This window comes from Ictidomys tridecemlineatus, chromosome 4 (genome assembly GCF_052094955.1).
Source record: "Ictidomys tridecemlineatus isolate mIctTri1 chromosome 4, mIctTri1.hap1, whole genome shotgun sequence".
Classification (NCBI taxonomy): domain Eukaryota; kingdom Metazoa; phylum Chordata; class Mammalia; order Rodentia; family Sciuridae; genus Ictidomys; species Ictidomys tridecemlineatus.
In genome coordinates this window covers 56,824,352-56,849,165 of record NC_135480.1, presented here as the reverse complement: position 1 = coordinate 56,849,165, position 24,814 = coordinate 56,824,352, and the positions used below count along the sequence as shown (strand labels likewise).

Genomic DNA, 24,814 nt, shown 5'->3' with positions numbered 1-24,814 from the left:
CAAGGCCTTAAATTTAGTCCCCAGTACTGCCAAAACAAGCAAACAAGTCAAAACAAACAAATTCTGGGGCTAATCTCAACTTAAAAGGAGCACTCTGTGCGCACATCTAGGTTCTGGGTTCTAGACCTGATTGTTTGCAGAGACCAGTGGGTGGCTATTTACTCTCCATACTTCTATATCCAGTTAGTTTCCACTCTTTATGCTGACAGGTTCATGAGGATACATACAACATGCAACAGAAGCTGCAGGAGTATGTGCAAAACTGCAACAAGACAGGTCAAGGCTCCATATACACTCAGAGGGTACAGTGCCAGAAGCTAAAGCAGAAGCTGAAGCAAGCAGAGACATGGTTACTGCAACTAGGAAAGTTGGCCCGCCTGATCAACTACATGATTTGTCAGAGCCTTGTTTCAATCTTAGAAGATGAAATAACCTCTTTTGTCGCCAACATCCTACAAGTGAGGTGGTGGGTGGAGGTGGGAAGGCATTCAAGGGCCAGGTGGTGAGAGATATACAATGACATGTAGCAACACAATCTTTCTTAACCCTTCTTTTACAGGCTCCAAGGCAAAAACCCTTTCTCGTATCACGGTTGGTCTTCAGTGATGATTGTAGCCAGCTATCACAAGTGCCCTGTATTGAAAATATGATCCAGATTGTAACTGGCGGCCTACAGTCTATCAAGAACTCTGCTCTGCAGGTATCTGAATTGGGCAGGGGAATGGCTATAAAAATCCCTGGTTCCTATGTCTGTTATTAAAGTTCTCATACAGGTTTGAATCCATTCTTTCCCCCGATTTCTTCCTCTTCTCCATATCCTAACATGAAGGTAATGCAGTCTGCAGACCTGAAGACCTCCAGAGATCTCCTGTATTCTGAAGGTATTCAAGGAGATTTAGGGAGTAGGAAGGCTGGGAAGAGGGGAAGGGAACATAAAGAGCATGAATGGTATGGGAAATGATCAGGAGGCCCAAGCTATAGGGGCAGGCTTTGGGCATGAATGGACCAGCTCTAACCTGGGAATTGCACATGTGTGTTGGGAGTTGGGAGAGTTGGGTGGTGTTCTTGCTTGCTAATTGATGTGCAATGAGGGAGAATATAAAGAGTGTGAGTACACTGTCCTTCCCCTGGTTCATCTAAAACTCTTAAGGTTTTTTTTCTAACATCATAGTTATATTTTATATCCTGTTGAATTAGATTGCTAGGTTAATTTGGACTTGTTTGAAGAGTTCTACTCATTCAATATTTAATTTATACAGTTCTTTTCATTTCCTATGGAATAATTCATTAGTATTATTGAGATATTCTCAAATTTGTTAACCCTCAGGGAAGGAATACATCTTTACATTTCCTTTATTTAGAGTACTAATACTGTCACAAATAAAACCATGAAATGTATTCAAAATCATATCTGACATATAGATGCTTTTTAATTTTCCCGTTTAACTGATAATGTCTTCGTTACAATGATTTAAAGAGGAAGTTAATTTAAGGAAAAGATGACAATGAAAAAAAGTTCAATAAAAAGAGCCTTTTTTTTTCTTTTTACAAATCACAGTGGTTGGGGAACACTTTTTCCAAAAATGAGTTTAGGTTAATTTATAGAGACTATTGATATTTGTTTTACATAGTGCATTGGAAAGGGGAAAGACTTTGGAATGAAACACATTAATTTACTGGTCTGGACAGTGGAAATAACAAAACTACCTAAGAAAAAGGATTGTTTTCAAGGTTAGAAGAGGTAATGTGTCTAGAATAGTGCTGAGTACTTAGTAATTCATGCTACAGATCTTCTACTATTATTAGTATTAAAGACTTAAATAAATCAGACTCTTCACTGTATTTTCTCATTATATGCTGCTTTAACTTCCTTGGAATTGTTTTTAAAAACTTAAATTTTTATTCTAAATTCTGAAATTTCAAATACTACCTTCAATGCCTAAGGTCATCCATTCCATTTTTTAAAGAGCAGCATAGACTGATGTATTTAGGAGTAAAATGTCATGATATTTGTATTTTACTTTCAAATAGTTTAGGGGAGACTAAAACATTGAAGGAAAACTCAGAACAATGTGACAAATGTTATTAAATCTAATGGATGGATAAGAGAGTTCATAGTGTCATTCTTGAAATTTTTGTATAAAACTTTAGGGGAGGGCTGGGGTTGTGACTCAGTGGTAGAGCCTAGCACGTGTGAATCCTGGGTTCAATCCTCAGCACTACATACTTACATACATATATACATACATACATACATACATACATAAAGATATTGTGTCCAACTACAACTAAAAAATATTATTTAAAAATAAAATAAATAAAAAGTATTGTGTCCATCTACAACTAAAAATATACATATTAAAAAACTTCAGGGGAAAAAGATCTGCAAAATCAGATTAATATAACGGATAAATAGAACCAAAGTTCTGATTTAAGATTGTCTCTAGATTCTTAAGAAAAATGGAGCAATTTTCAATAAAATAAATATGTAGCAGATAAAACATTACTAATAAGACAAGATTTAATAAAAAGAACTGAAAATGTAACTCAGTGGTAAAGTGCCCCTAAGTTCCAAGTCCAGTACCAAAACAAAGACACCACCACAAATAAAAAGCCTGGTGTGGTGGCACACACCTGTAATCCCAATGAATAGAAAGGCTGAAGCAGGAGGATTATAAATTGGCGGTCAGCCTGGGCAATTTAGTGAGACTATGTCCCCCAAAAAGGACTGGGGATGTAGCTCAGGGCTAAAGCACCCGTGGGTTCTATCCCCAGTACTGCAAAATATTTTGTTTTTTGGTTTGTCTGTTGTCTTGTTATTCCCCTCTATCTCTTTACTCACAAATCCTGATACCATGTGGGTCTTGAGGCTGTGAGTGGTCTGTCCCTACTCACTTACACTTTGGAATTTGTAAGGATCCCTTGTCCCCATTTGTTAAAAATGTTAACCACTTTTGGTTTTGCTATTTAATTGCTCTATTATATTAATGTGGGGATTTTGAAACTATTTTGATACTGTTATCATCTCAGAATCCCTTCTGGTGTTATTATTCTTGTTTTTATGTGGAATAGAAACTGTAAGGTGTTAGAGACAAGGGCCAAACCAGGGAGAAAAGTTAGAAGGGTCTTGCAATAATGCAGTGAGAGAAGTGGTGATTTGGACTTCCCTGATAGGGCAAGTGATGGTAGATATGGTGAGAATTAGTTGGCTTTGGGTAGAAGAGTGAAAGATGACTAAAGATTTTGACTAGAGAATGTAGAAGAATGGAGTTCTCTTTACTGAAATTAGAAGACTATTGAAGAAAGAATTTTCTATGAAGTGGGGAAAAGAAATCAGAGCTCATTTTTGTCCCTGTTAAGTTTGAATGTATGTTAGATTATCTATAGAGATGTGGAGGAGGCAGTCATTTAAGTGGGATTAGAATTCAGGGAGAGACCTGGACTAGGGATAAATTTGGATACAACTAGATGGTACTTAAAAGCTATGAGGCTGGGTGAGACCTAGGGAGTGTATAAGATGGAGAAGAGATCTGAGGTCTGAGCCTCAGAAGCACTATATAGTTTAGATATGGGTGCAACAGATCTAATTTCTGAACATTTTGATGCTTTTTTGCCTTTTTTTGTTTTGGAAAAAAAAAGTTTTTACAGGAATCCTGATCTTGGCAATTAACCAGTTCCTAAAGTGTTAAGGGGGAGGCTAGGGTCAAGGATATTTGTTAGGGCAGACACTTGAGGACTGACATGCTCAACATTCTTTCCCACTCCCCACTCTTTCTGTGGAAGCTGGAATGCTATAAACTACGCTTCCCAGACCCCCTTGCACCTAGGTGTCATATGTGATTTTGAATACATTAATTAGGTCTACATGAGATTTCAACCAGGAATTAAGTTGGGGAGAAAGGCAAATATGCCATCCACTCTGCAGATTGTACATAGCAGATACAGTGTTTTATAGCTGGTTGGTGTAGCATCAGCATCCCAATTTGCACATAGCACTGAATGCTTAGCAACCCATTTAACTTGTTGGAATAATTCCCTTCCTGTGACACCGGTTAGAGTAAATTCTACTCTCTGCACCTGAATTCTAACAAATTCCTTCCTGGGGTCTGATTTACTGTGTTTGTGATGTATATGTATTTATAAACTCATGGGCAGGGGATGGGGAATGTGGTGTGATATAAGTGCACATACTCAGGGTGGGAAGATATGTGTAGGGGCTCTGGAAGGCACTCCAGATGTACTCCACTAGATATGCATGTGCTTTACTAGAAGATGATGAAGTCGAAGAGGAAGACTCAAACATAGAATTCCTGAAGCCCAAGTTCCTGGGTCAACCCAGCAATGCTGTTCGTATATTCTGTGGCCCTAGAATAGGATTGGTAAAGCCTTGGAAGTCTCAGCCAATTGCTGATCTCCTGGAGGTCCATGGGCACAGGCTACGGGGCCAGTACTTGCCCCCCAATTATAATCAGCTACAGGAAGACTTAGACAACAACCTTCGAATCCACCAGGCTTTAAATATACAACATGCACTGATGGAGGTGAGAACAGATTTAAGGAATGGAATATTGCCCACCAGTTTCCTCATAGCCACCCCTTCTGCCCTAATCACCTTGTCTACACTTAGGACATGCTGTGGGAGGTGCAGGATTTCTGCAGGGAACATCACTGGATAACAGATATTTATAAATTCCTGAAATCCTGGGGGCCCCAGAAGCTGGAAGACATGAGAGGCTGTCCCATCAAGAACTACATACAGCTGGTGAGCTCCCTGAATGATTGGCAGACCCGTGTCTCCAATATGCCTATTGAGTTGCTGACAAGAGGAAAGTTGCTGCTGCTTAGCTGCCACAATATGAAGGCAGAGCTGGGTGAGTATTGCTTGTTTTCCCTCCTTTCCTCCTTATGTCTGTCCACATAGCTTGCTTTGTCCTTAGAATGTTCTCCAGGGACCTTTGGCACAGGCCCCTAATTGGACTTTTGAAGCCTCCCTGAGCTCCAGGACTTAGCCTGTTTCCTTTGGCATCAAATTTATGATCACTAGTGGCTCAGCTCATTCCCTGTGCTCCCTAGGATTCACATTGCTATTGCCCCACATTTTTTATTATTACGACATATAAGTAATTTAACTCAAATGTGACTTAATAGAAAGTTTAACTGCTCTTTGGGCTACTGAGTTCAGTTTCTTCACAGAAGTACTCAGGAATTTAGGGTACCCCTTCTCTGCATGTAACAGAGTTGGAATTTATTCCACAATATATATGTGTAAGCTGGGAGCAGCGGTGCATATCTGTAATCTAGTGGCCCAGGAGGCTGAGGCAGAAGGATGACAAGTTTAAGGCCAGCCTCAGCAATTTAGTGAGGCTCTATGCAAAATAATGAGACCCTGTCTCAAAATTAAAAAAAAAAAAGGCTGGGGATGTGACTCAGTTAGCACCTCTGCGTTCTATCCCTGGTACCAAAAAATTTTGTATGTGTAAACACTTACTTTCTTTAACTGATCTTATCTCACTCTTCAGTCCTAACTTCTGTGGGTAGTGATAGAAGACCATTACCTTCCCAATTAAAGAAAGTTTTTTTCATTTAAAGCAGCCACTGATCTAATTCAGTCTGTTTTGGGTATTCGGTGAATTCAAAATTCATACCACAGTTCTGGGTTTGGGTTTTGTTGTTGTTGTTGTTGTTGTTCTTAAGTGTCCTCTGCTCAATTTTCCTTCCCCAGATGCCATCTGGCACTGAGGAGGGCTGCTGGGATGCATGCTCTTCTTTGTACAGTACTTTGTAAAGCCTGGGGGCCTCAGAAGCTGGAATGATCCCCCAAACCTGCTACATCCTTGCCTGGTCCTGACATTGATGTTTCTAGTGATGCTGTGTCCTGGTTGATGTAGTTGAGATGTGTCTTCTTGGCCTAATGGGGTCACAGAGTGATTACCCTTCCTATCTTGGCCCCTCCTTGGCTCCTTCTGGAATGGCAGATCTTTGGGGTTTTAGTAAATCCTTCATCCAGTCTCTGTCTTGAGCTAGCCATCACCATAGTATTTACTTCCAGGCCTCTCAACTCTCCATGCAGAAACCTCGTCCAGGTCACTGGCTGTCACTTCTCTGCTACTTTCTGAATCTCCTGCCATTTAAGACTATCATGGACTTATAAGCTTTAGAGGTGGCTTCTTTTGCCACAACACATCATATCATGTTTTCTACTCTGTGATGGCTATTTCATGTTAGCACGAGGGCAACCCAAAAGGTGATGGTCTCATATATAACTTCTATATAGAAAGTGGGACTCAACACTACTCTGCTCTCTGTTTCCTCCTCAGCTTGTTTCGGTTTCCCTCCTCTTGCTGCTTCTATCCTATTAGGTCAAAGCCCACTTGTTGATATCCGTCAGTCTCTGAGAAATTTGGTTTACCACATGATATTTCCCCTCTTTTTTCTTTTCTCCCATGGGAAGGATGTCTTATGCTATTGTGTACTAGATAAGTACCTCAGCCTAGGAGATGGTCTTGGAGAGGCTCATGATGTAAGCCATATATTTTTTTCCCTAGGAAATAGGGAGATTGTTCCCTCACTTACCTTCCAAGGATAGTGAGTAATCAATAGTATCTACTTCCTACAGAGACTAGATACTACTGGACCCATGATCCCCCAAATCTGCTTTTTTATGAAGGTGAAGAGGCCTTGGAATTAGGGCTGGGAAAGAGTGTGCCTGGCTAGCCCTCTGTGCCTGTGCTCCTTGGCAAATTGATGCACGGGCCTCATTAGGTATCTTATGAGCCACTAAAACTTGTTGCTCTTGTGCAGGGGGTTCAAGTTGGCAAGGCTGGAAAAGGGAGGGCCTATAATTTGTCTGCTTTCTTTCTGGCCCTGTTTTGGGCGGGATTTGCTTCACCTTGATACAGAAGTCTATGCTTTCTTTCTAGTTTGTTAGCTTCTTTATCTTTAGTTCAGAATCAACTGGCCCTTTGAAAGGAGCAGATGGGAAAGACAAGCACTGAATTTAGAATCCTGGCTCAGTTTTTCACTTGCTTTGTGACTTAAGATCTATGAGCTCCTGTTTCTTTGTTTGTAACCTGGGCATGCATTCAAGGTTACAGGAAGGAGATTTATCTGTAGTGCTTCTGGCATTCAATATGGCATGCAGTAGGAATTTAGTGCATTTTAAAATTCATCTTCTTCTTTTCTGTCTACTTTCATCCTTCTTGCTGATCATATTTTATCTTCTTACCCTCTAACTCTATTCTTCTTGGACCTCCTTGCACAGTGAAGAACATACTTACACTCCAGTGAATTGGTCTTGCAGGAAACTTAGGGTGATCCTTTATTACTCCTCCTCCTTAAATCTACCACATCCAAGGCCTCACAAAATCCTTTCCATTCTTCTGCCTCCCAAATATCTCTCAAATCTGTTTTCCTGTCCATCTCTAGCTCCCAATGCCAAGAAAACCTATTTTATCAAACCATTGCTCTTTTATCCCATAAGGTGTCACTGTTGCACTCCCTATTTGGGTTGCACTCCTATTTGCCTTTACCTGCCTGATACTATTGGTCCAAAATTAGAACCATTCTCATGGCCCGTGTGAATGAGTTTAAATCCTGTGTTCTGTTAAATATAAAGTGTCCTTCAATAAGTTCCCTCTTGATAGGTTTTGTCAGTCTCAGCTATTGTTTATCTGTCCTCTTAACTACTACTTTCTCCAAGGCTCTGAAAGTGCTGTACCCATAATGTCTCAATTATCTGCTTTCTATATTCACTTTTATATTTTCTGGTTACAGAGATGCTACTAGGAGATAGAATTTACTTTACATAAAATGTTTTAAATGTTTATGTGTATTATTATATATGTACACACATATATAATGTATATGTACATTATATTTAACTATTTAATATATGTTTATAATTTGAGCAATAATAGAGTAAAGCCAGGATGCCTGAGTTTGAATTCTTGCTTTAAAACTGTATGTTTTTATTTTTTAAATTTAATTAATCAATTAATTTATTTTGGGAGGTATTGGGGATTGAACTCAGGGGCACTGGACCAACTGAGCCACATCCCCAGCCCTATTTTGTATTTTATTTAGAGACAAGGTCTCACTGAGTTGTTTAGTGCCTCGTCATTGCTGAGGCTAACTTTGAACTCATGATCCTCCTGCCTCAGCCTCCCAAGCAACTGGGATTACAGGTGTGCACCACCACACCCAGCTTTATTTATTTTTACTAGAGCTTTATAGTTATAATATTAGTTGTGTTCATTCTGACAAACTCACCCATGCATAGAATACAATTTCAGTTCATAATTCCCCTTTTTCCCTACCCTGTTCTCCTTCTTCTACTCTACAGATTTCCCTTTTGCTCATCTATTTATTTATATTGAATTGGTTCTTTTTATTTATACATAAAGGTGAAATTCCCTGTGGTATATTTATATATGCATATGACATTATTTTTTAAAGAAGTATTGCCTCCCCTTCTCATCCCTCCACTCTGCCTCTCAATCTTCTTTTTCTACACTACTGATCATCCCCTATATCTTCATGATACCTATCCTTCCCTCCTGTACCAAACTGTAGGCCCACCAACAAAGTACAGATGCACCTTTTCCTGTACATCCTCACCAGCATTATTGTTATTTGTATTCTTTTATTGTTTAAATTTTTATATTTTAATTTAAAAACAGTTTTTAAAAATCTGTTCTAATTAGTTATATATGACAATAGAATGCATTTTGGCATATTGTACACAAATGGAGCACAACTTCTCATTCCTCTGGCTGTGCAGAGTCACTCCAGTAGTGTAATCATACATGTATATGGGGTAATAATATCTGTCTCATTCTCCCATCCTTCCCATCCCCACAACCCCTCCCCTCCCCTTGCTCCCCTCTGCACAATCCAAAATTCCTTCATTCTTCGCTACTCACCCCCAAAACTGGATCAGTATCTGCTTATCAGAATACATTTGGCCTTTGATTTTGGGGAGATTGGCTTATTTCACTTAGCATAATATTCTCTAGGTCCATCCATTTACCAGCAAATGACAGAATTTCATTCTTCTTTAAGGCTGAGTAATATTCCATTTCATATATACCACATTTTTTTTAAAGAGAGAGTGAGAGAGGAGAGAGAGAGAGAGAGAGAGAGAGAGAGAGAATTTTTAATATTTATTTTTTAGTTCTCGGTGGACACAACATCTTTGTTGGTATGTGGTGCTGAGGATCGAACCCGGGCTGCACGCATGCCAGGCGAGCGCACTACCGCTTGAGCCACATCCCCAGCCCCTATACCACATTTTTTATCCATTCATATCTTGAAGGGCATCCATAGTTTAGCTATTGTGAGTTGAACTCCTATCAACATTGATGTGGCTACATCACTGTAGTATGCTGATTTTAAGTCCTTTGTATATAAACAAAGGAGTAGGATAACTGTATCAAATGGTTGTACCATTCCAAGTTTTCTGAGGAATCTCCCATACTGCTTTCCAGAGTGGTTTCACCAAATTTTAGTCCCACCAGCAATGTATGAGTGTACCTTTTCCCCCACATCCTTACCAACATTTATTATTGCTGTATTCTTGATAACTGCCATTCTGACTAGAGTGAGAGGAAGTCTTAGAGTAGTTTTGATTTGCATTTCTCTAATTGCTAGAGATGATGAACATGTTTTCACGTTTGCTGATCGATTGTATTTCTTCTTCTGAGAAGTGTCTGTTTAGTTCCTTAGCCCATTTATTGATGGCATTCTTTGCTTTTGGTATTCAGTTTTTTAAGTTCTTTATATATTATGGATATTAATCCCTTATCCAAGGAGTAGGTAGCTAATATTTTCTCCCAGTCTGTAGTCTCTATCCTCATGCTCTTAATCATTCTGTTGCTGTGCAGAAGCTTTTTAGTTTGATGGTATCCAACTTATTGATTCTTGGTTTTATTTCTTGCACTTGAGGGTCTTGTTAAGAAAGTTGGTGCCAGCACTTATATGATGGAGTGTTGACACTGTTTTCTTCTAGCAGTTGCAAGGTTTCTGGTCTAATTTCTAAGTCTTTTATCAATATTTATTTGGATTTTCTGCAGGGTGAGAGATAGGGGTCTACTTTCATTTTTCTACTAATAGCTATCCAGTATTCCCACATCTTTTGTTTAAGAGATTGTCTTTTCTCCAAAAACATTTTTGGAACCTTTGTCAAGTATCAGATGGCTGTAGGTATGTGGATTTGTCTCTGTGTCTTCTATTCTGTTCCATTGGTCTTCACGTCTATTTTGATGCCAATATCATGCTGGTTTTGTTGTTATAGCTCTGTAGTATAATTTCAGATCAGGTAATGTGATGCCTCCTGCTTTGCTATTCTTTCTCAGTATTGCTTTGGTAATTCTAGGTCTCTTATTCTTCCAAATGAATGTAAGAATTGTTAAAAACAAAAAACAAAAACAAAAAAAAGAATTGTTTTTTCTCATTCTGTGAAGAATTCATTGGTATTTTGATGGGGATTGCACTGAATCTATACATTTCTTTGGATACTATGGCCATTTTGACAATATTAATTCTGCCTATCCAAGAATGTGGAAGATCTTTCCCTCTTGTACAGTCTTCTTCAATTTCTTCCTTCAACGTACTACAATTATCACTGTAGAGTTTTTTACCTCCTTAGTTAGATTAATTCCCAAGTATTTCATTATTCTGTTTTTTAGGTTACTGTGAATAGGGTGGTTTTCCTGAGTTCTTCCTCAGCTGAATCAATGTTGGAATGTAGGAAAGCTATTGATTTTATGGGTGTTGATCTTGTATTTTGCTTGTATTTTGCTGAACTTCTAATCTCTAGAAGTCTACTGTTGGAGGTGGTTTTTGTTTTTTTTTTTTGGATCTTCTAGATACAGGATCATGTCATTGGCAAAGAAAGATAGTTGGACTTCTTTTCCTATTTGTATCCCTTTGATTTTCTTTTTTTGCCTCCTGGTTTTGTCTTATGTTTTAAGGACTACATTGAATATAAATGGTGAGAGTGGACATCCTTGTCTTGGTCCTCATTTAAAAGAAAAGGTTTTTAGTGTTTTTCTATTCAGTATGATAATGGCTTTGGGTTTTTCATAAATGGCCTGTACAATGTTGAGGAAGGTTCCTTCTCCAGCATATGAATGGGTACTTTTTAATATGAGTGGGTACTGGATTTGAGGTGATCATGTGATTCTTGTCCTAATTCTGTTTAAGTGGTGAATTACATTTATTGATTTACATATGTTGAACCGAACTTACATCTCTGGAATTAAACCTATTTGATTATGATGTGTTGTCTTCTGTATGTGTTTTTTAAACAGTTTGCTAATATCTTATTAAAGATATTTGTATCTATGTTCATCAGGGATACTGGTCTGTAGTTTTCTTTCCTTGATGCACTTTTGTGTAGTTTTGGTATCAGGGTTATAATGGTTTCATACAATGTATTTGGCCGTTCCCTTTCAATTTCATGCAATAATTTGAGAAAGACTGGTGTAGTTCGTCTGTAAAGGTCTGGTAGAACTCAAGTTGAGAATCCATCTGGTCCTGGGCTTTTCTTTTTTGGAAGGTTTTAAATTTCTGTTTCAATTTCATTACTTGATAGTGGTCTGTTTAGGTTTTATTTTCCTGGTTCCATTTAGGCAGGTCATATGTGTCTATAAATTTGTCAATGTTGTCTAGATTTTCCAGTTCACTGGAGTATAAATTTTCAAATAGGTTCTAATTACCCTTGGAATTTCAGTAGAGTTTATGGTAATATCTCCTTTGTTATCTTTAATTTTATTGATTTGGGTCTTCTTTTGCCCTCTTTTGGGTTAGTCTGGCTAATGGTTTAACAATTTAATTTATCTTTCTGGAGCAATAATTCTTCATTGCATTGATCTGATGCATTGGTTTTATTTTATTCTCAATTTTGTTAATTTCTGCTCTGATCATAATTATTTTCTTATTTTACTGGTTTTGTAAACAGTTTGTTCTTTTTCGGCGGACACAACATCTTTGTTGGTATGTGGTGCTGAGGATCGAACCCGGGCCGCACGCGTGCCAGGCGAGTGTGCTACGGCTTGAGCCACATCCCCAGCCCCAGTTTGTTCTTTTTCTAAGGCCTAGAGGTGAAGCATAAGCTTATGTATTTGGGATCTCTCTATTTTTTTAATGTAGGCTCTTGGTTGTATAAATTTTCCTCTTAGAACTGCTTTCATATTGTCCCAGAGATTTTTTATATGTTGTTATCTCTATTCACTTTCATTTCTAAGAATTTCTTGATTTCTATTCATTTCTTCTTTGGTCCATTATTCTTTAATTATTTTTTGGTATCCATGTGTTTATGTTGTTTCTATTATCTTTATTCCTGATGATTTCTAGCTTCATACCGTTATGATCTGATAGGATGCATGGGATTATATTGATTTTTTTTTTTTTGCTAAAATTTTTTTTATGGCCCAGAAATGGTCTATTTTGGAAAAAGTTCCATGAGCTGCTGAGAAGATGGTAAAAGTGAGATATTCTGTAGATGTCTGTTAGGTTCATTTGCTTTATAGTATTATTTAGGTTGGAGATATCTTTATTGATGTTATGTTTTGATAATCTATTAGTGATAATAATATAGTATTATTGTGTTGAGTTCTATGTTAGATTTAATGACATGGAGGGTTTCTTTTTTTGGGGGGGGTAATTGGATGCATGTTTGATATCTGCTTTATCAGATGAGAAAATAGCTCCCCCCCTTATTATTCTGGGAATCTGTATGCACAAAATATTTTTTTCCAACCTTTTACCTTCAGCCTGTGGTGTCTTTCCTTATGAGTCTCCTGTAAACAACTGTCATGTTCCTCATGACTAAAACATTCAGGGTGACTCCAGGTGAACTGGTTTGCACGAAATAACCACACAGAGACAGAGATACCTTTTTCTTTGGGGTCCTGTGAAGGCTCCTCTGACCTCAAGGGTCCCCAGATAGAGAGCAAGCGAGTGCTGAACTCTTTTATTGAGGAGAAGCCATTCAAATGAGGCAAGGGGTCAGGTTTCAGGCGGTTGAGTCTAGCTTCATAATGTCTGCTGTCAACAGGTTGACTGACATCTAGGAAGTCCACACCCAAAGGCAGAGGGAGAGAAGGGGACACCAAAGTTTTTCCATGGAACATTCTATCCCAAACAGGGAAAAGGGGTTAATATCACAAAGGAACAGGTAAGCGTAGCTCAATCCTTGGGGTGACATGCCTATGTCTGAAGATGCATCCTCAAACTTCCAAGACCAGGGCAATGTCCAGTTCACTATGAGATGTAGTGACAGTCAAAGCCTCTCCTCTATGGGAAGGAGAATGTGAATCATTCAGAGTGGCTCCCCACAAACAACATATAGTTTGATCCTGTTTTTTGATCCATTCTGCTAATTTACATCTTTTAACTGGGGGGGTTAAGACCCTTAACATTCAGTGTTAGTATGGATATGTGTTTGTGTTTTCCTACCATTTTCTTTTTTTGCTGTATTTAATACTGTCCTAATTCTCCTTTAAAAGATTATTAATTTCATTCCTACATTTGGGATCTTTGGGATTTGTTTTTGAGTTCCTCTGTGTGCATTTTATCTCTGAGTATTCTTTGTAGTGTTAGCTTGGTGCTCATGAATACTTTGAGTCTTATCATGGAAAGTTTTTATTTCCCCCTCAAATTAGAAGCTGAGCTTTGCTGGTGTACTAACCTTGGCTGGTGTATTAACCTTGTTTCCTTTTATAACTTGGAATATCTCATTCCAGGCCATCCTTAATTTTTAGGATCTAATTTGAGGTATTAGAAGTGAGCCATATTGGTTTGCCTCTAAATGTGACCTTTTCTTCTTGTGGTCTTTAATATTCTTTCCTTATTTTCCATGTTAGGCATTTTGATTATGATATGTCTTCTAGAACTTCTTGTTTGAATAGGTCTATTTGGGGTCTTGCAAGCTTCCTGGATGTGTGTGTGTATGTGTGTGTGTGCGCGCACGCCTCTCATTTATGATTGTGGATAAATTTTCTATAACTATCTCCTTGAAAATTTTCTTTATTCCTTTAGCTTGTATCTCCATGTTGTATTCTATTCCAGTGATTCTCAGGTTTTGTGTCTTGATGTTGTCCCAGATTTCTTTTATATTCTGATTATGTTCTATTATTTTTTCCCTTTATTATTTTGTGTACTCAAATTCATGTGTCTTGTCTTTAAGGCCTGAAGTTCTGTCTCAAGGGCTGAAGTTCTATTTTCTACGTGATCTAATTTGTTAGTGATAATTTTAAGTAAATTTTTAATTTGGTTTATTGTATCATTTTTATGAGTTCTGATTGTTTTCTTTTTACTATTTCTATTTTTTTATTGAAGTGGTCTTTCATCTCCCTTCATTGGGGAATTGTGAATTTTGGGGGGAGATTTGTTCGCTATTTCCTTATGTTTTCAGAGTTCTTGTACTTGTAATCAATTGAGATAGATTTTCTTTCCTCTTTTTTATATGTGTCCTTTTGTTTGTAATTATCTTTTTGTCTTGGAGGTCTTTGTTTTTGATATATGAGGAGATGTCAAGGGGTCAGACCTGAGTTTCCTAATTGTTCTTCCTTGGGTCCTTGTTTTGGTTTGAAGCTTTTGTCTCCTCCATTCTTTGAGCTGGAGAATGTCAAAGCTCTGGTCAGGTTAAATTGTGTGTAGGGTGAGATTAACTGTTGCTTGTTTGAGATGTAGTTATTTCTCAGCTGCAGGATCTCTACTCTATGATCACAATCTCTTTCCAGGCCCGCTTAGAGGGGGACTCAGGAGTGGTACTAATGTCAGCAACAGATGTTCACCTTTAAGATAAATATCTGGTGTCTACTTTGACATCTGTAACACTAATTGCTGCATGTATAGGAATAAAAGTGAGGTCAGCATTTGACCACAGGACCAATAATTAAAAACCATGAATTACATTTGACAGTAGGTTGTCCAGTATATTAATAGTCACACCAACTTGAATGGGGTAGGAATTACATAGTCTAATAATTAGTTTGGGTTTTTTTTTAGGGGGGGGTACCAGGGATTGAACTCAGGGGAACTCAACTACTGAGCCACATCCCCAGCCCTGTTTTGTGTTTTATTAGAGACAGGGTCTCACTGAGTTGCTTAACACCTTGCTAAATTGCTGAGGTTGGCTTTGAATTCCTTATTCTTCTGCCTCCTGAGCCACTTGGATTACAGGCATGTAGTTTAGGTTTTTATCACTTCTATTCTTTGTATTAAAATGTAGCTGGAGATTAATTTGTGCATGAAGCCAGGTGTGCTGTCTTTTGGTTAATTTAGTTTAGCAATACAGTTTCTATCCGTAAACCTGTAGTATCCCTATAGTTTCCTAGCACCTCACAGAGTAGGGCAAAACAAACGATATTAAAAACTAATACAAATAGTATACAGCATTAAAATAAATACCCTGTCTCTACTATGACATCTACAACATTATTTACCACAAAACCCAGGAATGGTGGGGTCAGTAATTGTCAACAATGAAAACAATAATCATGAACTAGATCTAGCATTAAAGCAAACAGCAGGTGTCAATTATGTCATCCATAGCAATAATGATTGCATCAGTGTTAATAGTGGAAGCAGGAGTTATAGAAGCCAATTAGTTCCGAAAAATGGTAAAAATACAGTTAAATAGGGGAAAAGAAAAAGTGCTAGGAAGGTAGAAAAGAATGTACAATTTGAAAATGTGAATAGAGAGAATGCAGAAGAGATGTAGCAGGTGATATTCATAAGGAAGGAGCGGAAAATTAGGAGAAGTATAGTAAAGGGATCGTGGAAAAGAGAACAATAGAATTTGGCTGTTAGCAGAAGATAAGAGAGAAAGCCAAGAGAAACGAAAAATGAAAACCATATAAAACAAAGCAAAAATGTACAAACCAAAAACCCTAACCCTCAAAATACAAGGCAAGGAAAAATGACTACATTAAAAAATGCTAAAAATGAGGAAAAAACTGTTTGCATATATTGCCACTAACCAAGATTTTTAATGAAAAATGAAGGAAATGTCTCCACTGAGGTAGTCAAAATGTTTGAACATGGATGGTCACTGACTGTACCCAGCTGTCTTTCTTTCCATTTCTTCTTGAGCTGTATACTGAAAGAAAGAGAACAGGAATAGGGGTTGTTAACCCCTTTCTGTTTTTGCTTTGTTCTCTGAGCTGCCAGTTGGAGTGACCTAAGACTGAAGCTGTTTGCTTCCCTTCTCACTGGTATGAAATGGGATGGATTAGGAAGTACTATCAGTGGAGGTTTGTCCATATAGACCAGGTCTGTGCACTCCCAGGCTTCTGCACAGTTCTGTGAGGGAAGTTCCATCAGGTGTGGCTTAGGTCTAAACAGGCCTCAGGGGCTTTGTTGGGTGGTTTCTGTTTCAACACACCCTGAGGGCTTGGCGGTGGCTGATCTCTGAAGGCAGTCTGAATCTCTCGGAGCCTCTCAAGAATTCCATTCATGGGGCAGGGGAACTAATCCTCTACTCCCTGTGCTGCCCACAAACACAACCTTCCAGGACTTAATCCCTGAATGTATTCACACTCACCTGTTTAGATTTTTGACTCACTTCAGCTAGTCACATGAATTACCAGACTCAAAGGAGAAGTGAGTTGGGCTTCTCTTTGGTTTTCCAACTTGACTCCCTCTGGGTACAGTCATTTTTTGTGCCTATTTCATGTACATTTTGCTAGGCCACTACATGGCAGTAATTGCAGTGATTGCTCTAATCTCTCCTGCAGCAGCAGCTACCAGCAAGGCTGCCTCAAGATGGCTCCTGCCTCAGCTCTCCTCTCCATGACCAGTTGAGAAACAGTGATTTTCAAGCACCAGTGCATGGTGTAACCTCTGGATCTGCTAAGTTCTAGCTGCTTTTTTTTTTTTTTTTTTTGATCCCAGGTTTTCCCATAGCAAATCTGTTTCTCTGTGTTCTCCTTCCTTCCGTGATGAATTAGATAGAGCCTGTATTGCTGCTGCACTGAGCTGGTGCTACAGGAGGCTCAGCTTTAATTCTTTTCTTTTTGTTTGTTGTACCCAAACTTCTGAGCCCCTAAGACACTTTGAATGTTCAATATTTAATTTTAGTGAAATCCCTCCTTCATCCACTTCTCTGAGAAGCAATACTCCTTTTGCTTGAATCCTGAGCCACAGAACTACTAGGAGTACAGCCTTCATCTATATAATATTGATCAAATTTCTTAACCTCTCTGAGTCTCAATTTGCTTATTTGAAAAATAAGAACAATAACAGTATTTATCTCAAAGGGAATATGTGAGGATAAAATGGGTTAATGCAGGTAAAGTACTTGAAATGTTGTCTGGTACATAATGAGTACCCTATACTGAATTTGGTGGTATACTGTGTTTCTATATTTTATTTTGCTGTTCTGTGCATATTTCAGCATCTCTGAACTTAAGTGTCTTATGATTGATGGCATGTCAGAGTTTAGATTGCATCTTTTTTCTTTTTTAGTTATATGTAAGATAATGTGTTGTTTTTTTTTTTGAAAATTAGTGATATCTTAGATTTTGATGAAGTATCATATAGGGTATTATTCCTGCCTTCTGAGACAGTGAAGTTGTCTGTATTACTAAGGGCAGCTTCCAAGATTATTTTCTGACCCCATGTCCTTTTTTCCTTTAATCCTTAAAGCAAAAGGCAGATTACACATTCTTTTTAATACTTCCTCTTCTAGAGCAGACAGACTCCAAAAGAGTACTGATAGGGCCCCTGCTATTCATGAACATGTCATCTCCATGACCTTGAAAATACTGTTTTATCTACTCAGAGCACAACACTACACAACACATCCATCTCCAATGTTCTCCTCTCTGAGGAGGTCTTACCAAGTTCGTTCAAGGCCCCCTCTCTCTTATTATGCCAGGTTGACGGTTTCTGGGCACTCACAGGTGATTTATCTCCTTCTAAGTACCCACTTGTGATCATTCATTTATATATCTGTCTCTGCTATTATATTGTGAACAAACTTTCTGTCTTGCCCATTCACTTTCATCTACCAATGTGGAATACTGCACTCCTTGCTCAGTGTCTAGCCAGTGAATAGCAGCTGGCTAGACACTGAACAAGGAGTGCAGTAAGCATTCAGTGAGTGAGGAAATGAGTTCATGATTTGGCCTCCCCTTCAGCCCACTCCCACTCAGGACCCATGACACTCCCAATATGTTTCTTTCTCATGCATCCCCTAACACCAGACTCTCCTGTCTCCAGAATCCAAGCTGGACAGCACGAGGAAGGATATTCTTGCACAGGTACAGAATGAAAGCCGGATCCGCAGTCAGAAACTAATGACAGAGCTCACAGATTTCGTGCGAGTGTTCCAAATCATCAACTCAGACATTCATGCCATTGCCCGGTGCTGCCAGAAGGTAGGTTCTTCCCATCTGTCTGTCCCAGCTTATCTAAGGCCCATCCTTCCCAGAAGCTCAGGAAACTCTTCAGGTCTCTGCTGAACTTCCTAAAGGGCTTGATGTTCTTATGTATTCACATAAATGATCTGTCTTTGCTAATTCTTGCCCTGTTCACATGGCACATAGTTTCCTGGTGTCAGGAGGAGATACTAGTGTAAGGAAAAAGATAGGATCTTGCTTTCAGAGATACTGTTCTGCTCTCTGTGACAGCTAGTCAGATAGGACAATGTTGCCCAGTCATTAGGGTTATGATCTGGTGGGTGAGGAACTGCCTCAGAGAGTCCTGGGTCAGAGGGGGATCTGATCCCCTATTGTCCCTGATTCCATTTGTTGAAAGGCAGCAGCTTGTCCTAAAGCCTCTACTCCAGAAGGCAGGAATGCTCCTTGAGGATGGGCCTAAAGAGTTTCACAGGGTTGTGGGGGTACTGGTCTCATACTGTAATCCCTGCAGTTGAATGAAGCCAATGAACAGTATATCCAGCTGGAGGAGAGAATGGAATATATCCAGTCACTTCTGGAACTCATCCGCAACCATTTTAGCTTCTATAGTGATGAGAATGAGAAATTAGACATCTCGGTAAGAGGGGATTTCAGGGAGTCAGCCATCCCACCTGGTCCCCATCCTCCACAACCACATCTATGCCACTTCCCTCTGCTTGTTCCACAGCTTCTGGATATGTGGGAGGCATTTCAGTTTGAGAGAAGCCAGGCCTCAGAGATCCTGCTCAGCAAGCAACATGCCATTGTGCCCAAGCTACAGCAGCTGATGGCAGCAGCATTGGCACAGTTAGAAGGTCTGCTGCAGAAAGCCCTGTCTGGTCCCTTCATGGACCCTGAACAAGAGCAAAGGAGCATTGAGAACCAGCTTATTGCTTTGGAGCATCAGTACCAGGACACAGTCAGCCGCCTCAATGAACTACACCATGCTTATGTGACCTTCACTGGTAATGAGGACCACCCCCCATCCCCCCCCCCCCCGCCCCATTGTCCCATGATCAGTCTCTAACTGAGATAAGGTTGGGACTCAGTCATGTGTCCTGTGTGATTCTAAGCAAGTCTTAGGAATCTTATACCTTCATTGGTCTCTTTTATAAATGAACAAAACCTTCATATATTGGGTATTTTAGGTATTGTACTTAGGTGGGAATATAGAAGGCTCAGTCTGGTAGGGAAGGCAAACAGTTGAGTGTTTCATTAGAATGTGATGGAGCTAAATACTATGCAGGAGAATTGTGTGCCATCACTGTAGAACTAAGCCTTTGTGTAGTTTTGTTCAATGTATTTCTATTGAAGGAGCAGCCCCCGCAAAGGAATGTCTTTTTATATATTTTTTTAGATATACATGACAGTAGAGTGTATTTTGACATATTATACATACATGGAGTACAACCCATTCCAATTAGGGTCCTACTTTTGTGGTTGTACATGATGTGGAGTTACACTTTGTAAATTCATATATGAGCAAAGGAAAGTAAAGTCCAACTCATTCTTTTGTCTTTCCTATTCCCATTCCTTTCCCTTCCCTTCATTCCCCTTTGTCTAATCCAGTGAACTTCTATTCTTCCCTCTCTACCCTCCCTTTTTGTGGGTTAGCTTCCACATATCATAGAACATTTGGCCTTTGTTCTTTTGGGACTGGCTTTTTTCCTTTAGCATGATGTTCTCCAGTTCCCTTCATTTCCTGGCAAATGCCATAACTTCAATCTTCTTTAAGGCTGAGTAATATTCCATTGTGTATATGTACCACATTTTCTTTATCAATTCATCTGCTGAAGGGCACTTAGGTTGGTTTCATAGGTTAGCTATTGTGAATTGAGCTGCTATCAACATTGATATGGTTGTATCACTACAGTATGCTGATTTTAGGTTCTTTGGGCATAGACCAAGGAGTGGGATAACCAGATCAAATGGTCATTCCATTCCAAGTTTTCTGAGAAATCTCCAGCTGCTTTTCAGAGTGGTTTCACCAATTTTCAGTTCCACCAGCAATGTATGAGTATATCTTTTCCTTCACATCCTTGCCAACATTTATTGTTGGGTGTATTCTTGACAATCGCCATTCTGACTAGAGTGAGATGGAATCTCAGTGCAGTTTTAATTTGCATTTCTCCAATTGCTACAGATATTAAATATTTTTTCATGTATTTGTTGACTAATCATATTTCTTCTTCTGTGAAGTGTCTGTTCTTTTGCCTATTTATTGATCAGTTTGTTTTTTCGGTGTTAAGTTTTTTTGAGTTATTTATATATCCTGGAGATTAATGCTCTCTTTTAAGTGCAGGTATTAAAGATTTTCTCCAATTCTGTAGGATCTCTCTTCATATTCTTGATTATTTCCTGCTGCTTTCCTGGCGACCTAAACACTCAGACTTTTTAGCCCACCCAGGGACATCATTCCCCGGGTTTCTTGCACCTAAAACGGGTCACTCCAGGTAAACTGAAATAACTGGGCCCACAAAATAACCACACAAGAGACAGAAATACCTTTTTCTTTGGTTGTGTTGTGACAGCTCCTCTGACCTTAAGGGTCTGCAGAAAGGGGGAGAGAGAGAGCCCACAGGTGCTGACCCCTTTTATTCAGGAGAAGCTATTCAAATGAGGCAAGGAGTCAGGTTTCAGGGGGCTAAGTCTAGCTTCATGATGTCTGCTGTCAGCAGTTGATTGACATCTAGGAAGGCCACACCCAAGGGCAGAGTAAGAAAAGGGAACACAGAAAGGGGGTTTCCATGGAACATTCTATCCCAAACAGGGCAAGGGGTAATATTACAAGGGAATAGGTAAGCATAGCTCCACCCATGGGGCTGTAGGAAGGCACGTCCATGCATGAGACATAGTCGCTGGAACCCTAGAAGACCCGGGCTATCCAGCTGCCACACCTTTCAGCAGAGTCAGACCCAGTCACATGCTGGCTTGGCCTCCCACAGTTTCCTTTGCTGTGAAGAAGATCTTAGTTTGATACCATCTCACTTATTGATTCTTGATTTTACTTTTTTTGCTTCTGGCGTATTATTGAGGAAGTCAGTTCCTGAGCTGACGTGATAAACATTTGGGCCTACCTTTTCTTCTATTAGATGTAGGGTCTCTGGTTTAATTCCTAGGTCCTTGATTCACTTTGATTTGATTTTTGTGCACGGTAAGAGATAGGAGTTCAATTTCATTCTACTACATATGGATTTCCAGTTTTCACAGCAACATTTGTTGAAGAGGCTATCTTTTCTCCAATGTATGTTTTTGGTGCCTTTGTCTAGTATTCGATAACCACATTAATGTGGGAATGTCTCTGTGTCTGCTAAAGAACGACATCTTGATGTTACAGTAGCCAATATGGTCTAGAGGGAAGGCTGCCGAGGGCCTTACCAGCCCACAAAACAGGACAGATGTGTTCATTTAGCCCTTCTATACAGTCGAGCAGGTAGGCTAGTTCCCATCTGTAAAACAAAAACAAAAACATTGTGGGCTGGAGTTTCTTTTTTCAGATTTATCTCTTGGAAAGACACATTCTTTGTGAGTTGCTCCTTTGCCAACTACCAACTACTACCATATCTTCCTGTGAGCATCCCCAATCTCAGGGCTCTTTGGTCAGATAAGATAGAGGACACTTGAGAACCACTCTCAAGCTTCTTTAGCAGTGTAGTGAGAAGCCCTTAGCATATACTCTTACCTGATGTGGACCACAAACCTTGACCTTTTCTGTAAGGGGCTGGGATAATTTGTGAAAAATCACAGTAGAGAATTCAGGCCTTGTGGTTTTAGGCCCAAAAAACCCAACAGCATTGCTTTTACTTCTTTCTTCCATCCCTATCTCCTCACCAAACTCCCAGTTAAAATGACCTAGGATTTTAGATCCAGGTGGTTTAATAACTACCCACAAATTTTAAATCATGGTTCTTCTGTTTTAGTCATTACATTTAGAATTTGCTTTATTTTATAACCATGTGAACAACTATTTTGACATATGAGGTTTACTGGTTTTGTTTACTTACTACCATTTATTTTAAATACCACATCTTTTAATTCCTTCCTCAGATGGCTTAGAGTATTTCTCTGAGTATTTTTTCAAAGAAGGGAGTTGTAGACATTAAAATCGTTGTGCTCCTTATATGCTGAGAATGACATTAAAATGTCACAATTTAGGTAAATATTGACTTTTGAAATCACAGATTTGTTTTCAAACTTTGATACTGAATCATTGACTTCCAACATTTAGCATTGGATCAGATATATCTGGTATCAGTCTGATTTTTCTTTTGTATCAATTTATCAATTCTTTTATAATTACTTATATGTGCTATGGTCTCTTTATAGAATTTTTTACTGTATGTTGACTATACTAGATCTCTCTTTCATTTATTTTCTTAATTCTCACACATTCTTTTATTCCTTTGAGTTCTAGATAAAAATTATGAGCTTGTATTATAAACTTCTATCTTCTATGTATCTAGTTTATCTTTTTCATTGTATTTTAAAGTACCCATTTATTCTATGTGTATGCATGCTTATGTATACATGTTCATGCATGCAAGTGGGTGTTTATGTGTGTGTATACATGCTTATGTATCCTAGCTATATTTGCTGAAGATGACAAAAACAAAGATGCTCCACTAGCAAGAGCCACGTTGTGCTCAGATCTATTTCTAATACTGTTTCCCACTGAAAGGAACCAGGGCTACTCAGAGTAATGGATGATTCTGAGAACTGTGGTAGGGAAAGTACAAGATGAGTCTGGAGTATCTTTTATACCAGAAAGTAAGGAAGTGTTACATTAACAAAGTGATGGTAGCTTGTCACAAGGATATGGGAGGGATGTCAACAGGCCAAATCTGAGACAATCTGAGCAACTAAGTAATATAGTAACAAATTCTAAATTATATAAAAAAAAACTCCAGTAATTTATTATACATCTTAATATTAAATAAATAAATAAAGATAAATAAGTATAGATTCGTGCTTACAGTAGAATACCAAGAGCTAACTGGCAAATGTGAAGAGAGGGCTGGAGTGGTAACATTCTGTAACTGTTACTGGAGTAAAGATCTAGTTAGTCAAAGCAAAAGACAAAGGGTTAGCTGGGTACATCAGTACTCACCTGTAATACTAGTGTCAGGAGGTTGAGGTAGGAGAATTTCAAGTGCAAAGCCAGCCTAGGAAACTTAGCAAGACCTTATCTCAAAATTGAAAAATAAGGAGGGTTGGGGATATAGATCAGTGGTAGAGCACCGTGGGTTCAATTCTCAGTAATAGGGGAGAGGGGCTTAATTTGTTGAGGCAGGGAAAGTTACTATTAGAAAAGCCAGCTCAACAAGAAGAAAGAGGACTACTATTACAGAGTCATTCTTGCTAGGAGACTGAGTGTGGCTTATATTGGTGGTTGGTGGGTGTGCCCAGACTGGTGAGCACCTTCCAGCTTCAAGAGGGCTGGATGATACATATCTTATCCTGATTACTTAGCCATGAGGTGTTTTCGGTTTCTATAAGTCTCAAAAACAAAGACCATTATTTCTTTTGGCGGTTCCTGGGCTGATTAGCTACGTATTTATTATACAATGGACCAGAAAGAGATGGGGATAACTACCCCAAGGTCCTCTTGACTGTCAAACTCTTGGTAAAGAAAGAGAACATCCTTTCTTTATATACACTATAAACTCCTGGCAATTAAATTAAAACATCCTTCCTCAGCTATGTGAAACAAAGGCACAAAAACATCCCAACACTTGATTTCATAGACCATCATAATAAATATTGGATAAAGTAAGGATCATCAATGGATGACAAATCTGGGGCAAGTTTGATGAGGAGCAGAATTAAAACCATTTTAGAGTCAAACCTGAATAACTGAGGAAGCAAAAGAAACAGTAATTAATTAGTGGAGAAATTCAGAAATTTAATCAAAATTAAGATCACCAGTGAAAAGCAGGCATATGTCTCCTGATATCATACAGGAAGGAAGACACACATCACCTATGCTGTGGTCCAGCTGAGAATTGAGTAACATCATGAAAAAAAATCATAAAAATACAGTTTGAAGAACTTTCTTGTAACAAAAAAAGGAAGAATGAGGACTATATGGTATTTCAAAAATGTTTGTTACAAAAGACAAAAACTATGGAAATGTTCCAGATTTAAAACTTAAAAGACATGACAAATAAGAGCAATATTTGACCCTAAATTATATATTATACCTGAGGGGAATCAGTGCTATAGAGAATATTATTAATTGACAAAATTGGAATGAGGAATATAAAAATATTGTAGTTGTGATATATTAATTAATTAAAATTAATTTAACTCAATAACTTAGTAAGGCCCTAAGCAACTTAGTGAGATCCTGTTTCAAAAAAATAAAAAATAAATAAAATTAAAAAGGCTAGGGATGTAGCCCAGTATTA

The 24,814-nt window shown here is 38.6% G+C and overlaps 1 protein-coding gene across 1 annotated transcript in view; it reads left to right on the top strand.

Annotated features, from left to right (window-relative positions):
* Dnhd1 (dynein heavy chain domain 1) overlaps positions 1 to 24,814 on the top strand; it is an 86,857-nt gene that overhangs the window by 16,699 nt on the left and 45,344 nt on the right. The window contains exons 7-13 of the mRNA XM_078044919.1: positions 210 to 458; positions 560 to 700; positions 830 to 881; positions 4,270 to 4,541; positions 4,628 to 4,871; positions 18,229 to 18,386; positions 18,880 to 19,372. Of these exons, the coding sequence (XP_077901045.1) occupies positions 210 to 458; positions 560 to 700; positions 830 to 881; positions 4,270 to 4,541; positions 4,628 to 4,871; positions 18,229 to 18,386; positions 18,880 to 19,372 (1,609 nt within the window). The remainder of the gene's footprint in view (positions 1 to 209; positions 459 to 559; positions 701 to 829; positions 882 to 4,269; positions 4,542 to 4,627; positions 4,872 to 18,228; positions 18,387 to 18,879; positions 19,373 to 24,814) is intronic.